Here is a 15,151-nt window from a genome sequence, read left to right on the forward strand (position 1 = left end):
TCACCAACCAACCAAAGGGTGTACACTTCAAGTCTGCCCCTTGGTTGTCAACACACAGCCCCTCTCCCTCTCCTGGTCTAAAGTCCCCAGCTGCTCCATCTCTCCATGTCATCATCTCTGCCTCCATCTTAGGCATCATTGCTTCTCTGTGTAGGGTCCCGCTCTCCTCTCTTCTTCCTTCATGGTTCCAGGGACCTCAAACCTTGGAACGTTTGACACTGTTCTCTCATTGATTGCCCTTTCTGATACTTAGTGCCTTAACTTAATCTTTTTCAATTTGCTGTATATACACCAAGGAGCCCTGGTGGCACAGTGGTTGAATGCTTGGTTGTTAACCAAAAAGATCAGCAGTCAAACCTACCAACCAATCTGCAGAAGAAAGATGTGGCTTAGAAATCCTACGGGCAGTTCGACTCTGCTCTGTGTGGTGACTATGAGGCAGAATCAACTTGTTTGTTTGTTTCATATATACCTATTCTAGAAGCTCTGGTAGTATAGTAGTTATGAATCGGGCTGCTAATCTCAGGGGCAGTAGTTCAGAATTAGTAACTGTTCTACTGGAGAAAGATGAGATTTTCTTCTCCCTTAAAGAATTTACCACCTCAGAAACCCTGTGTAAGGTCGCTGAGTCGGAACCGACTCCAAGGTACATAACCACCACCATACACCTTACTCCTGGTGTGGCGCTGTGGGATGTTGCACTGGACTGCAAGGCCAGCTGTTCAAATTCACCAGCTGCTTCTTAGAAACTCTATACGGGTCACTTTGAGCCGGAACTGACTCTACAACACTTAGTATCTTTTTATGTCATTTCATATTATAACAATAGTAAAAAATCTATTATTTGAGTAGTTTGTAAATTAATGATGTACGTATGTCTAGCAGTAACAAATGGTAAGGTGTGAGGCTGTGATGGTTAAGGTTATGTACTAAGTTGGCTGGTTCCGTAGTTAACTAATGATGTAATTCTTCCAGCTGGGAAGAATAGGAAAGGAGGAATAACCTCTTTACTCTGAGCTTTAGTTGCCTCTCACCCCTTTCCATGAATTCAGGGAGTAATGAGTGATAGGTCACGTCCTTGTATGGTTAAGGGCTGGGACTTACTGTTTTGTGCCGTGAAGTTGATTCCATCTCATGGCAACCCTGTCTGTATAGGGTTTCCGAGGCTGTAAATTTTTATGGGAGCAGAAAGCCTCGTCTTTCTCCTGCGGAGCAGCTGGTGGTTTCGAACTGCTGACCTTGCAGTTCACAGCCTGATTCGTAACCACTACACTATCAGAGCTCCTTAAGGACTGGAACTACACTTAATCTGTTTCCTAATGTTTTCCATTGCCAGAAAAAAAGAGTGAGTTGGTTTGTGCCTTTCAGACTTAAGCAGGTCAAATTAAATAAATGCACTGCCTATTATCCCTGATGGTCTTTATTTTTCTCTTTTTTTAAAAGGGATTTATTGAATTGGTGTAACAGGATTGCTCATAGCTTTGACAGTTCTTCTTCATCAGCATCATTACATATTTTTCATGAGGTAAGATCTGTTTTCTCAAGTCTGTTTCGCCTTTTCTCTGTAAACCTGTTGATTTACATTATTGTTTTTTCTTTTCATTCTTAGGCTTTTATCCTTTCTGTCTGTTGATTGTTGTCAGAATTTTTTTTTTTTTGCACAGGTACTATTTAATGTTGTCATGAACTAATTGAATCCAAGTAAAATAAATGTATTATAGGTTTGGAAATGACTAATTTCAAAGTAAGTATAGCTTGAGTAGAATAAAATAAAGACAACAGAAATTAAAGATTAAGTGAAAAAAAACAAAAACAAAAAAAACCTCCTGAGATGGTAATAAAGTAGTAATTTTGAGTAAAATGTTTTTGAGGTGGTTAATATTTATTCCCGTATATGATTTCTTAGTTGATCTGACACTTTGGTATTTGTGTGTTCCTTTTACTTGCCTACTTGCCTCAGAAGACCTTTTATCTTTAGCCCAGAGATTTATGTGGGGTTACTAAGTGAAAACTGGTATGGTTGTTTTGTTTTGTTTTTTGGGGGGTTGCGGAGAGGGCAGGGAATATGCTATGTGGGAGGGTAGCCCATATTAAATTACACCTTAGCCAGACTTAGAGAAAGAGTTTTCCTGCTTCATGCTTAATAAAAAAGTGATATTACTGAAAATCTATAGACTCTTAAAAACATTGACCATTTTTTATTATAAAACGTGCTTGGCTTTCTACTCTAGGATTGAGAATAGTGACCCATTTTGGTTTGCAGCATCTGTATGTGTTTTTTTTTTTAATTATTTTAAGTAGAGAGAAATTTCATTATTCTCATGTGAACCCTGAGATGCTATATGGCTGACATTGATTCTTTTTTTTTTTTTTTAATGTTTTATTGTGAATTATATGATAGTTTACATGAGAGAACTGTAGTTTTACATTCATTCCATCGTGTATCGTTTCATTGCCATGGTTCCAATCCCTCCATGCATCATCAACCGACCAAAGGGTATACCCTACAAACCTGCCCCCCACATTCCCCCCTCCCCCCGAGTCTTCCGCACACAGTCCCTCTCCCACTCTAGATCCAAAGTCCCCAGCCGCTTCATCACTCCACCTGACATTGATTCTTGACCCTTCATTCTCTGGTGAACTGTCCTCTCCATTCCCCAACACTCCTCAACTCATTTGCAGATAACCTGGTTTTTACTTTCCTGACATGCTGTTGGTAGGATTTAGTGTCTGTTTCAGAAAGTTACTGTTGATGTGTAGATAACGTTTCTTTATAGCTGCTGTATTGAACTGTGTATAACACTTATGCTTTCAGCCTTCTAGGGTGTTTGCAGTATATTTATAGAGTTGTAAAACTATCACCATCATCCCATTCCAGAAAAATTTCTTCATCCCAAAAAGAAATACCATACTCATTAGCCACCACTCCTTATTCCTTCTTTACTCTGTCCATTAAAACCATCTTTCTGCTTTTGGTTGGTGGATTTACCTATTCTGGCTATTTTAATAGGAGCAGGTCATACACTTTGTGACCGTTTGTGTCTGGTTTCCTTCATTAGCATAATATTTTCTAGGTTCACCCAAATTTGCATATGTATCAGTTATGTCATTCGTTTTTATGGTTGAATGATCCTTTGTATGGCTCTACCATATTTTGTTATACTGTGCATCTCGTGATGGACATTTGGGTTGATTCTACTTTTCAACCATTGTTTGTATATTATTACCTGATCTTTCCATCTTTCTTAAAGTGTTCACGTTCTCTTTTTTATCATTGAAAAAAGTAAGATGAAAACTCAAGAAAATTATGCCAGAAAAAAGAAAAATTATAAGGAAGGGTAGGTAGAAATGATTGTCAAATTAATGACTTAATCAAGAAGAACAAAATATTAAGCACATTGAAATTTTTATAAAAGATATGAATTTTCAGTCACCCCCCCTTCTTCTTTTTTTTTTTTTTTTATAAAGTAAAAGTAAAGCAAAATACTCATTGGCCAGTAGCACAAAGTTTCTAATTAACTACTAGTTCAGAATTGTACTAATGGCACCCTAGTGTTTGGAGCTTGGAAAAGTCCTTGTTGTTAAGTGACATTGAGTCAACTCAGACCCATAGCGACCCTGTGTAGGGTTTCCAAGGAGCAGCTGGTAAACTTGAACTGCCAACCTTGAAGCTCAAACGGCTTTGCAGTCTGGTGCATTAACCAAGACTGGAGAAGTCCTAATTGGTACTAAATTGCCTCTCATATTGGTTTTATATTTATCAAATTAAATTTTATTACCATAGAATCTATCTAGTAATATGTGGGGAAATGTAGTAAAGAAAAAATGAGAAAATAAAGACATTTCCTTGGCCAGAGATGACTGGATTGCAAATTTGTTTGGACTGCAAGGTCAGCGGTTCTTAGAAACCCTACACAGGGTTTCTGTGGGTTGGAACTGAATCTATGGCACTCAACAACAGCAATTTCTAGTATATATATTTTCAGGTCTTTTTCTTTGCATGTAAACTTAATAATACTGTCTTCTGTTACAAGTCTTTATGTTAAGTTTTTATTGTGAGTGATATTTTACATGGGAGAACATCATTGTTTCATTGCAATGATTACAATCTCCACTGTGCATCACCATTCAACAGTATTTGCTTCCATTCCCTCTGTGTTATGTTTTTTTTTTGGCGTGGCTGGGGGTGGGGGAAGAACACAGAAACACTCAGGAATATATAATTTAAACAACCAAAGAGCACATTCTGCAAGCCTGCCTCTTGGCTGCTAGCACCCAGTCTCGTTCCATGAGTCCAGAGTCCTCAGGGGCTCCCTCCCTCCATGTCTTTATCTCTGCCTCAGTCTGTGGTGTCACTGCTTCTCTGGATAGAGTCCCACATTCCACTTATGCTCTTCTCCCTTGATGGTCCTAGGGTCCTCTGTTTCTGGACTGTAAGATTAACTACTCCCCCTTTTTTTTTTTTACAAAACTTCTACCTTTACAATTGTGACAGTTTCAATTAGTCATGATTACAATTACTATTGTGTTATAAGACTCTTATTCCATCTCTTTTCTCGAGACCCGTCTAGATGAGATGAAGAGAGACCCATTTAGATGAGATGAAGAAAGTTCAGTGGGGACTCTATTTTCCCCCGCACACTCTGAAACAAAACTCCGTCATGAAAATGTGAATCCCAGTCACTTAGTGCCTTTATCGCCTCCTCATTTTAGGTAGCCAGTGTCTAAGTTGCCTGCCTCTATCTACCCTGTATACAGAGAGGGGGATAGCATTGATACTTGATGTGAAGATTCATTCCTTCTCAGTTAGTATTTTGAGCTACTACATCCATAAGTACAGGTCAAGTTCATCAAATTGTAGCAAAAAAAAAAAAGATTTTTTTTTTTTATCTTCCTCTAGTTGAGTTCTGATTATCAAGCCATCGAGGCTAGGTAAAATGAGTACTGTCTGCAAGTTTGGACATTCTTGTGCTTCTCCCCTCACTTAATATCAGCTGGATGCTTCGCCCTCAGCTGTAGCCCTCCTTGGCTCTGCCCTTGTCCATGGGCTCAGGAGTCCCCAGGTCTCACCCCACTTCAGACCATCCAGCCCTCCTCTTCTCTCTCGCTTCTGCAGGTTATTGGGAGTGTATGGAACGTGGTTGAACTAAGCCCATTTCTTCATTGCTGCCTTTCCCCCTCTTCCACTCACCAGTAGACTATCATGGTTGCCAGCAAGTCTACATGCCTGCTCATGTGTTCCCTTTGAGTTTCAGTCTTGGGGGTATTAGGAGTCTTTTTGTTGAAGAGATCAAGCTTGTCCTTAGAATGCTCCATCTTCTGCCTTTATTTAGTTGTTTTATCATGATACCCTTTACCTTGCTTTTTTATCCCTTGTACTTATTAGAAATGGACATTTAACAAAAAACATGATGTATTCTAATTCAACTCTTTTTTTTTTTTTTCCCCAGTAGAATCTGGTTTTGGTAGTGGATTGTACTTTATATTTTATTGTATCAGAAGACATGGGCATCTTTGAGTGGTGCAAATAGTTAAGCATGCAGCTACTAACTGGAAGGTTGGCAGTTTGAACTCACCTAGGAGTGTTTCAGCATAAAGTCATGGCAATTGACGTCCACATGTTCACAACTATGGAAACATTACTAAACATCACATAATGAGTTACCATGAGTCAGAACTACACTTTGGTCAGAAGGCACATTTGTGCTTGACCTGTTATTTGTTGCTAGGGTTGAGTCCTAGGTTAAGTTGGTGGTGGTGTGATTTCTCTGTTGCACCCAAGTGTTTCTCTTTATGGCTAGAATGTGACCTTATGGTGCAACTTTAGCATTTCTTTCCCATAAACCTAACAATTAACACTAATTGTGTTTGCCTGAATCTTTAGAATACTCACACTAAATTTTTCTTTTTTAAATTTAACCAGTATTTTTATAGTAGAGGCTTGACATTTACTGTGTCTTGTTTCTCCATTATGGTAAGGTCCTTGACTCCTGGCTAGGTACCTTATTTGTATTCTTTATTCTTGCAGAAATATTCCTGCTAGGTCTATGCCTTTCTTATGATCAGGAGAGTGGTGTTCTGTGATTAATGTAATTTAAAAAATCAGCTGATATTTAAATTGGTTATCTTCAAGGCCCTGGACTGTTTCACAGCAATGCTTTCTAAGCAAGCAAGCAAACTGAAAATGGCAGAAGTCATTGGAAGCAAATTAAACATTTCAAAAAAAAAGGTATGTGGGTGCTATACTTCCTACTGAAAGTTACTGACCTCTGGTCCTTACTAGGAATGGCTTTTGTAATGTCATTCCTGCTATGAAAGTTGGGGGTTTCATTGCTCTCTCATGGACATAAAGCTTAAAGGAAAGAGACTCTATTAATAGAGTTGATAGTATTCTTTGTTCCATCCTTTTTAAGACTTTTATTGTGAATTGATCTTGTTTCCATCTTAAGGCATGTTTCTGGTATTCCCATATGAATGATGACTTTTTTTTGTAAAGCCTTTATGTCAAAGAGTACAATAGTAGAGATATTCCTTAGCCTTCTGAAACATTTGGGATGACTTTCATTACAGGTAACAGAAACCCTACTAAAAAGAGCTTAAATAATGAAGAATTACATCTGTATTAATAGGCAAGAGGAATGAAGTCATTATGACTGGCTTAGACTGAGCAACTTTTAGTCCCTTTGGTTTGGGAGGGGCTCATCCTCTCTGAGCACTTTGCCAATTTAATCCTGTGCCAATCAAGAGTAAAACATGAGTTCTTTGGGTTAGTGATCAATGAGAAGATTGCCAGTTGGGTAGACATCTAGTAGTGTCTATTGCAGTGTTTCTTGTTATGTATGGCTGTAGTCAATTATGTTATTCAGCCCACTATTTACCGTATTACATTAGAACTTTAAAGCGGAGGATTGTAGTACTATTGTACTGGAGCAAAAACTGCTTTCATTTCTTTCATGTCTTCTAGGAATAGAGCTTTCTGTTTTTTCTGTTGGGATATATCCGAGTCTTCATTTTAGATGTACACAGTGGCTTATTTGAGAGGGAAAAGTGCTATTTCCATGTGTTTTAAGAAAACATTAGAAATTTAGAAAAGGATAAAAGGTCTTAATTAAAAACAAACACTTAATCTTTGTCAGCGGACAAGTAGAAGAACATAGCAGGACTCCATCAGTGAGGAAGCATTTGAAGAGTGCAGAATTTTACTCAGGTGAAGTCTGACCTTTCCCACAGGCTGAATACTTCTGTCAACTTTATAAACCAGAAATTGTGATCAATGAGCTAGATGTGCAAGTCGGTCGGGTGCGGCTTCTACGGAAACTAAGTGAGACTGTCCACATACAGAGGTAAATAGGGTTTTTAAAAACTAGTCAGCTGTAGAATTTTCAGGACTCAAGTTCTTACTATATAGCTAGATGGGAAAAAAATGAGGCTTTCTGCTCCTAAAGATTTGTAGTCAGTGGCATACAACCATCACTGCCACCATATGGTTACATATGTGTTGAGTGCTTTGCAAATTATTTTTCATGTAGTGGTTATAGTAATCATATGAACTAGGTACTATTTTTGTCTGCTTTTCATAAGTGAAGAAATTGAGGTTTAGAGAGGTTAAATTTTCCAAAGAGAATATATATATATAGCAAGTACAGTTAATAATTTTACTGGTGCTTCAATATCTCCAGAGCCTAGTGCAGTGCCAGGTGCATAAATACTCAGTATTTGCAGGCTGGATGAATTCTGTAATTGATAATATTGTAAGCATATCTGCTAGGGCAAGAAATATATTCACTCCTGGCTGTCTTCATATTCTTGTTTGTTGAGTCTGGAGAATCTGGGTCCCCATAGCAGGAGGTTGGAAGCAGGCTTCTAACTGCTTTTTCCTTCCCCAGAGCGGGGCTCACTTTTGCAGCCACACGGCCGTCTTCTGTCCTTATCGAACAGCTTGCAGTGTGTGTCAGCAAAGGAGAATCTGTGTTGCTAGTGGGAGAAACAGGAACCGGCAAAACCTCCGCTGTCCAATACTTGGCTCATATAACAGGTAAGCCTTAGAGGTGGGACCTCTACTGCCCCTAAACATAAACTTATTATATTTGTTGCCTTTTCTTCTTTTTTTTTTTTTTTAAGGGAAAAAAACACTGGCATTAACAAGTCCCATCACTTTACATATAATTTTCCTCTGAGAAATATACTGCCATTAACAGTTGTTGTTGTTGTTGTTAAGTGCCATAGAGTCGGGTCCGACCCATAGCGACCCTGTACAGGGTTTCCGAGGGTGTAAATCTTTACGGGAGTAGAAAGCCTCATCTTTCTCCCGCGGAGCGGCTGGTAGTTTCGAACCGCTGACCTTAAGGTTCGCAGCCCGATTCGTAACCACTACACTACCAGAGCTCCCTGCCATTAACAGTTAGGTATTATCTTTTTCAGTTCTATTCTGTGTACCACAAATGCATATAGCTTTTTTGTATTGAAACAGAAATGGGATAATACTTTATGTATTACTCTTAGTTAAACAAATTAACCGACTTTCAAAACAACTTCCTCAGTGTTTTTAATGACTGAATATTTTATATATGGAGTCCTGGTATGGCGCTATAGGATAAGCATCAAATGTAAGACTGGCTTAAATCTCAAGGTTGGTGGTTCAAACTCAACAGCTGCTTGTCTGAAACCCTATACAGGGTCGCTATGAATCAGAACCAACTTGATGGCATTTAACAGCAATATTAGATAAAATATTATCTAATGATTAAATAATACTATATTATAAATAATAATTTATAAATGACCAATTTATTTAGCCTTAATTTATAGGAATTGACCTATTGAAGAACTTTTTTTGTTGTTTTTTTGTGTTACCTGAACTAGATTAATAATGTACAATGAATCTTCTTATACATAGCTTTCAGGATGGTGTGAGAATTTTGAGTGGTTAAGGTTCCTGGAAGTCAAATGAGAGGATTGAGGGAAACACAATTTCAAGTTTGTTAAGATGTACCTCCTACCCATGTTCCGCATCCTTACTATACTGGAAATTACCAGTCTTTAAGTTTGTGGTAGTTAACCTTTTTCCTTTATTTTTTTTAAAGGCCACCATTTGAGGGTTGTCAATATGAATCAACAAAGTGACACCGCAGACTTGCTTGGAGGGTAAGTGCTGTTTAATGTTTTTTGTTTTTTACTTACCATGTTTAAAACATACTTTGGAAAAAAAGGTTCAAATCATTGCACTTAATTCCCCAACCTCAGCAAGAGTATTGGATTTTTGAGTTGCTCCTAGCATGTAAATGTTTCTCTTCGCTTTAAAGAAAAATTGAAATCCTTGCTGTCAAAGGTCATATTTGGGATGTAGAGGGGAAAAACAGATTAAGTTTGTAATCAGCTGGTATTTGTTAATACAGTACTGTTTATCTAATTTGCATTATCACATTGCCTTTAGTTTAGACCCTTCTACTGTTCAGTAACTTCTGAGTGACTGTCAGCTCTTGCTATTTTTTTAAAAAAAGTTTTTGTTTAAAAACAGTAGTGAAGGTTTATAGACAATATATATCATCAGTTTTACCTTCAACAAATCATATACTTTGAATGTAGTTCCCTCCATACAAGAACAGTTAACCCACTTCCTTCCTTTGGTTCCAATTTCCATTCCACCCTACTTTCTGTCCCTTCTCAACATGGACCTTAGGTAAATGTTGATCTTGATTGACCATTCCATGGCAAATGGACCTTACTAGTGTTAATTGTCCCACTATCTATCTACTGCTTGACTGAAAATTGGGTCATGGGTATGTGTTCCTTTCTAGACATGAAGGGTAGTCGAGGGGCAGATTCTTGGGTTCCTCTAGTTTGTTTTTGACCAATAAGGTTGGCTTTTTAAAAAAAATAATTTTGAGTGTCATTCCACATTTTTCCCTCTCTCTCCGGGACCTTCAAATAATGATTCCTTTCATAGAAGTTGGTAGTGGTAGCCGGGCACCATCTTGTTCTGGTCTAACAGTCATGGTGACTGATGTTCACATGCTGCATTGGTCTACTGGTCTACTTGATTCCAAGCATCTTCAATTTTTATCACTTGTCTTTATTCTGCATAGGGAGAGATCAGTAGATGGCCACTCATGAGCTTTTAAGATCCCAGACACTGCTCAACAAAGTAGGCTGTAGAATGTTCTCTTTGTGGACTCTGTTATGCCAAATGACCATGGTGTCCCTGGAGACTATGGTCCTGAGTCCTGAGACCCAGCACTCATTGTTGTAAGAAGGTGTGTAATATCTAAGTTTTCATCATTTTGCCCACTGTATGCACTCCCACATTCATAGGTATGTTTGAAGTAAAACACCCATGTACAAATGAGTATCAGCTCTGTTCTTGGTTAAACATTTTTCGTGGTACTCCACTGTGATCATTGAATTGCACTACTTCATTGTTGGTATTTTAGAAGATGTTAGTTTCATGAATAATTTTCACTTGCTGTTGAAGTATATATCTATGTTGTTACTGATATTATGTTGAGTTAGTCTGACTCATAGCAACCCTGTGTATGGGGTTTCCAAGGAGTGAAACCTTTATGGTTAGCAGTACAATGCTGGTCCTATGGAACCACGCCTGTACTCTGGTGGATGTTATTAGGATCTCTCCTAATCCTTAAATTAGGTTCTAATGAAAATGATTTACATTTATCTGTCGTATTAGGTGAGGCTTAACCTCTCTTTTACTGTATTCTGCCTTCACTTTCTTTTCCCCCAGTGATCTTGATACATTTTTTTAATTTTACTTTTTGTTATGTTAATTACTACTGAATCTCAGCATTCCCTGACTGTGATACTTGTGTTCTTATTAGTTTATGGGACTTATGGTAATCAGGCATGTCTATGAAGGGGTCTTCAAAAAGTTCATGGAAAATCCCTTAGTCCTTTTATTACGTTTTGTCCACAAACATTTTGAAGACTTCTCATTTACTACTATATGTTTTTTTTTAATCTATGTGTGTCTTCAATAATGTTCTACTATTCAGTATTCAAAGCCAAATGGTATTAATTTTGCACTAACTGAAAATATATTGGGTCTACATCTCCTAAGAATTTGTAGTATGATAATGTCAGCCATTGCAAGTAGTTTTAAATATAGTGAGTACACAGGGCCTCACTTATGTCCCAGTGCAACGGATAATACAAAATGTTGGAATTAGATTCTCCACAGACTGAAACTTTGTGTTGATGTCAACTTGGTGGAAAAAAGTACCCATTTTTCCTTGCTTAAAGGTTAGCATCAACTATCAAAAGGAAACTTTGCTTGTCTTCAAATCTTATAGAGTGGGAAATTATCAAATCTTTTATAGATATTTGGGCGGCACCATGTATCTATCAGTTTCTCGTATTGTGGGTTGTGTGTTGCTGTGATGATGAAAGCTATCCTATGCCAATGATGCTTTAAATCCCCTCAAGATCACTCATGGTGGACAGGTTTCCACTGAGCTTAGCAACTAAGACAGACTAGGAAGAAGGAGAGGCAGACTACTACTAACTGTTTGACTACTGACAACCCTGCGAATAGCTGTGAAACACTGACAGATGCAGTGCCAGAAGACGAAAACAGTATGAATAGCTCCAGAATACTATCAGAGACAGTGTCAAAAGATGAGTCCCTCAGGTTGGACGGCATGTAAAATACAACTGGAGAAGAGCTGTCTCCTGAAAGCAGAGCTGACAATGACATTAATGGAATAAAGCTTTTGGTACCTTCATTTACTCATGGGATGCAACTCAAAATGAGTGAGAAACAACTGTAAACATCTCTTAAGTCAGAACATTAGAATGTATGAAATAAGAATCTAGAGAAATTTGAAGTTGTCAAAAATGAAATGGAGCACATGAAGATCAATAATGCTTTGCATTAGTGAGCTGAAATGGACTAGTAATTGGCCTTTTTGAATTAGACAATCATATGGTATACTGTATGGGGAATGACAAATTAGAGAGGAATGGCATCGCATTCATCTTCAAAAAGAACGTTTCAAGATCTATCTTGAAGTACAGTGCTGCCTACTATAGGATACTATCCACACATCTACCGGAAAGTCCAGGCAGCATAGTGTTGTGTGTTGGGCTACTAACCAAAAAGGTCAGCAGTTAGAATTGACCAACTACTCCACGGGAGAAAGATGAGACTTTCTGCTGCTGTAAAGATTTGCAGTCACAGAAGCCCTATGCAGGGTTGCTATGAGTTGGAACCGATTCGGTGGCACAGTTACCACTACCACAGGGAAGACCAGTTAATTTCGCTATTATTCTAATTTACATACCAACCACTAAAGCCAGTGATGATGAAATTGATGAAATTATACCAGCTTCTTCAGTTGAAAAATTGATGAAACATGCAATCAAGATTTATTGATAATTACTGGTGATTGTAATGCAAAGGTTGGAAATAAAGAGGAAGGATCAGTACTTGGAAAATATGGCCTTGGTAATTTGAATAGAACTTCATAAGATCAATGACTTTTTCATTGCAAATACCTCTTTACTAAACAATATAAAAGGTGACTATACACGTGAACCTCACCAGATGGAATATACAGGAATCAAATTGATTACATCTGTGGAAGAGATGATGGAAAAGCTCCATATCATCAGTCAAAAGAAGGCCATAGGCAGACTGTGGAACAGACCATCCATTTTTCATAAGTGAGTTCTGGCTGAAGCTGAAGAAAATTAAAACTAGGCCACTACAGCCAAAATATGAATGTATCCTACCTGAACTTAGAGACCATGTCAGTAACAGATTTGATGCATTAGACATTCATGACTGAAAACCAGAAGAAAGACAGGGAAAAAAGAAAAGACTAAAATGGATGTCTGAAGACACTTGCTTTTGAGTATAGAGAAGCTAAAGCAAGTGGGTTAAATGAAGTCAAAGAACTGAACCAAAAATTTCAAATGGCAGCTTGAGAAGACAAAGTATTACAATGAAATGTGCAAAGACCTGGAATTAGAAAACCAAAAAGGAAGATCTTACTTGGCATTTCTCAAGCTGAAAACTGAAGAAAAAAATCCGGCCTCGGGTTGCAATATGAAGAACTCTATGGGCAGAATATTGAATAATGCAGAAAGTCAGAAAAGAAGATGGAAAGGCATGTACAGACACTCTGTACCAAAAAGAAATGGTCAATATTCAACCATTTCAAGAGGTAACATATGATCAAGAATCGATGGTAGTTAAAGAAGTCCAAATTGCACTGTAGGCATTGGTGAAAATCTTTCAATAAAAGATGTAGTGCTGAAGGTACTCATTCATCTATACCAAGAAATTTAACAATATGATTAGAAGATATGTGTATTTGTGCCCAATCCAAGCATCGGACAAGAACATAAAGATGACATGCAAGTAACATTTTACTGAAGATAATTGAAAAACCATTGCCCAGAAGCAGCAGAAATAAAAAGGATAATAACAATCAATGTAATCCACCAAAAACATAAAAAAAAAAAAAAAAAAAGAACCACATGATTGTATCTATTGATGAAGAAAATGCATTTGACAAAATTTAACATCCATTCTTGATAAAACACTGAAGGGAATTTTTCACCCTAATTAAGAGCATATAATTCAAATCCAACAGCCAGAATAACTCAATGGAGAGACACTGAAAGCATACCCTTTGCAAAAAAGAACTAGACAAGGATGCCCTTTATCACCACTCCTATTTAATATTGTGTTGGAAGTCTTAGCCAGAACTATATAAGGAAAGATCGTGAAATTAAAAGGCATTTAAGTAATTGAAGAAAACTTAGAACTCTTATTTGCAGAAAATTCTATAGACTCTGCAAGAAAATTATTGGAACTCATTGAAGGATTCAACCAAGTGGCAGAGTATAAGAGAAGATCAGTATACAAAAATCAGTTGTTTTCCTCTATACTAATAAAGACAGCTTTGAAAAGGAAATAAGGAAAACAATAACATTTACAATAGCCACCCAAAAGATTGAAATACTTAAGAATATATCTAACTAGAGAAAAAAGACGTATACAATGAAAACTACACAACACAATTTTAAGAAATGAAAAGTGACTTGCAAAAATGGAAGACTATACCTTACTCATTAACAGGAAAACATTGTGAATATATCAATACTAACCAAAGCAATCTACAGATACAATGCAGGCCCAATCCAGTTTTCAACATCATTCTTTAAAGAGATGGAAAAAATGATTATAAACTTTATATGGAAGGGAAAGAGACCTTGGATGAGCAAAGTGCTGCTTAAGAGGAAGAACAAAGTAGAAGGCCTCTCACTCTCTGATTTCAAAAATTACTACATAGCACAGGGGTCAGAACAGTTGTACTGGTGGTACAACTAAAGATAAATAGATCAGTGGAACAGAATTGACTACCCAGAGGGAAATCGATCTTCATATAGTCAACTGATCTTTTACAAAGGGCCAAAACATATTAAGTGGGGAAGAGAGAGCTTCTCCAAGAAATGGTGCTGCTGGCAAACTTGGAAATCCTTTTGCAATATCTCACACCATACAAAAACAAACTCAAAATGGACTACAGACCTAAGAATAAAACCTAGAACTATAGCGATAATCAATAAAAAACTAGGGACAAGTTTAGGGGCTCGAATACATGGCATGCATACATTTTCAAACATTACAAAAAATGCACAAGCAGTAGAAGAGAAAATAAATGATGGGACCTTCTAAAAATTAGAAATTTATGTGCGTCAAAAGATTTCTCCAAAAGAGTAAAAAGGGAGCCCATAATGGGGGGAAGAGTTTTGCAATGACATATCACACAAGGGACTGATAACTAAAATTTATAGAAAGCTATAGTACCTATACAAGAAAAATACTAACAACCCAATGAAAAAACAGGCACTGGACATGAACGGATAACTTCACTATGGAAGACATCCAAGCAGCCTACAAATATATGAAGAAATGTTCATGATCATTAGCCTTTGGGGGTTTTGGTGGTGTGCTGTGGAGTCAGTTCCAACTCAGCAACCCTGCATAGGGTTTCCAAGGCTGTAAATCTATACGGAAGCAGAAAGCCTAATTTTTCTCCCATGGAACGACTGGTAGTTTCGAACTGCTGATCCTAAGGTTAGCAGCCCAACTTGTAACCACCATGCTACCACAGCTTTTTTTTTTTTT

General features: G+C 37.5%; 1 protein-coding gene across 1 annotated transcript in view; it reads left to right on the top strand.

Annotated features, from left to right (window-relative positions):
• The window catches only part of MDN1 (MDN1, midasin homolog (yeast)), a 204,842-nt gene that overhangs the window by 57,009 nt on the left and 132,682 nt on the right, over window positions 1-15,151 (top strand). The window contains exons 11-15 of the mRNA XM_006870613.1: window positions 1,444-1,525; window positions 6,134-6,229; window positions 7,231-7,343; window positions 7,887-8,035; window positions 9,084-9,144. Coding sequence (XP_006870675.1) covers window positions 1,444-1,525; window positions 6,134-6,229; window positions 7,231-7,343; window positions 7,887-8,035; window positions 9,084-9,144 — 501 coding nt within the window. The remainder of the gene's footprint in view (window positions 1-1,443; window positions 1,526-6,133; window positions 6,230-7,230; window positions 7,344-7,886; window positions 8,036-9,083; window positions 9,145-15,151) is intronic.

This window comes from Chrysochloris asiatica, unplaced genomic scaffold (genome assembly GCF_000296735.1).
Source record: "Chrysochloris asiatica unplaced genomic scaffold, ChrAsi1.0 scaffold00146, whole genome shotgun sequence".
Taxonomy (NCBI): domain Eukaryota; kingdom Metazoa; phylum Chordata; class Mammalia; order Afrosoricida; family Chrysochloridae; genus Chrysochloris; species Chrysochloris asiatica.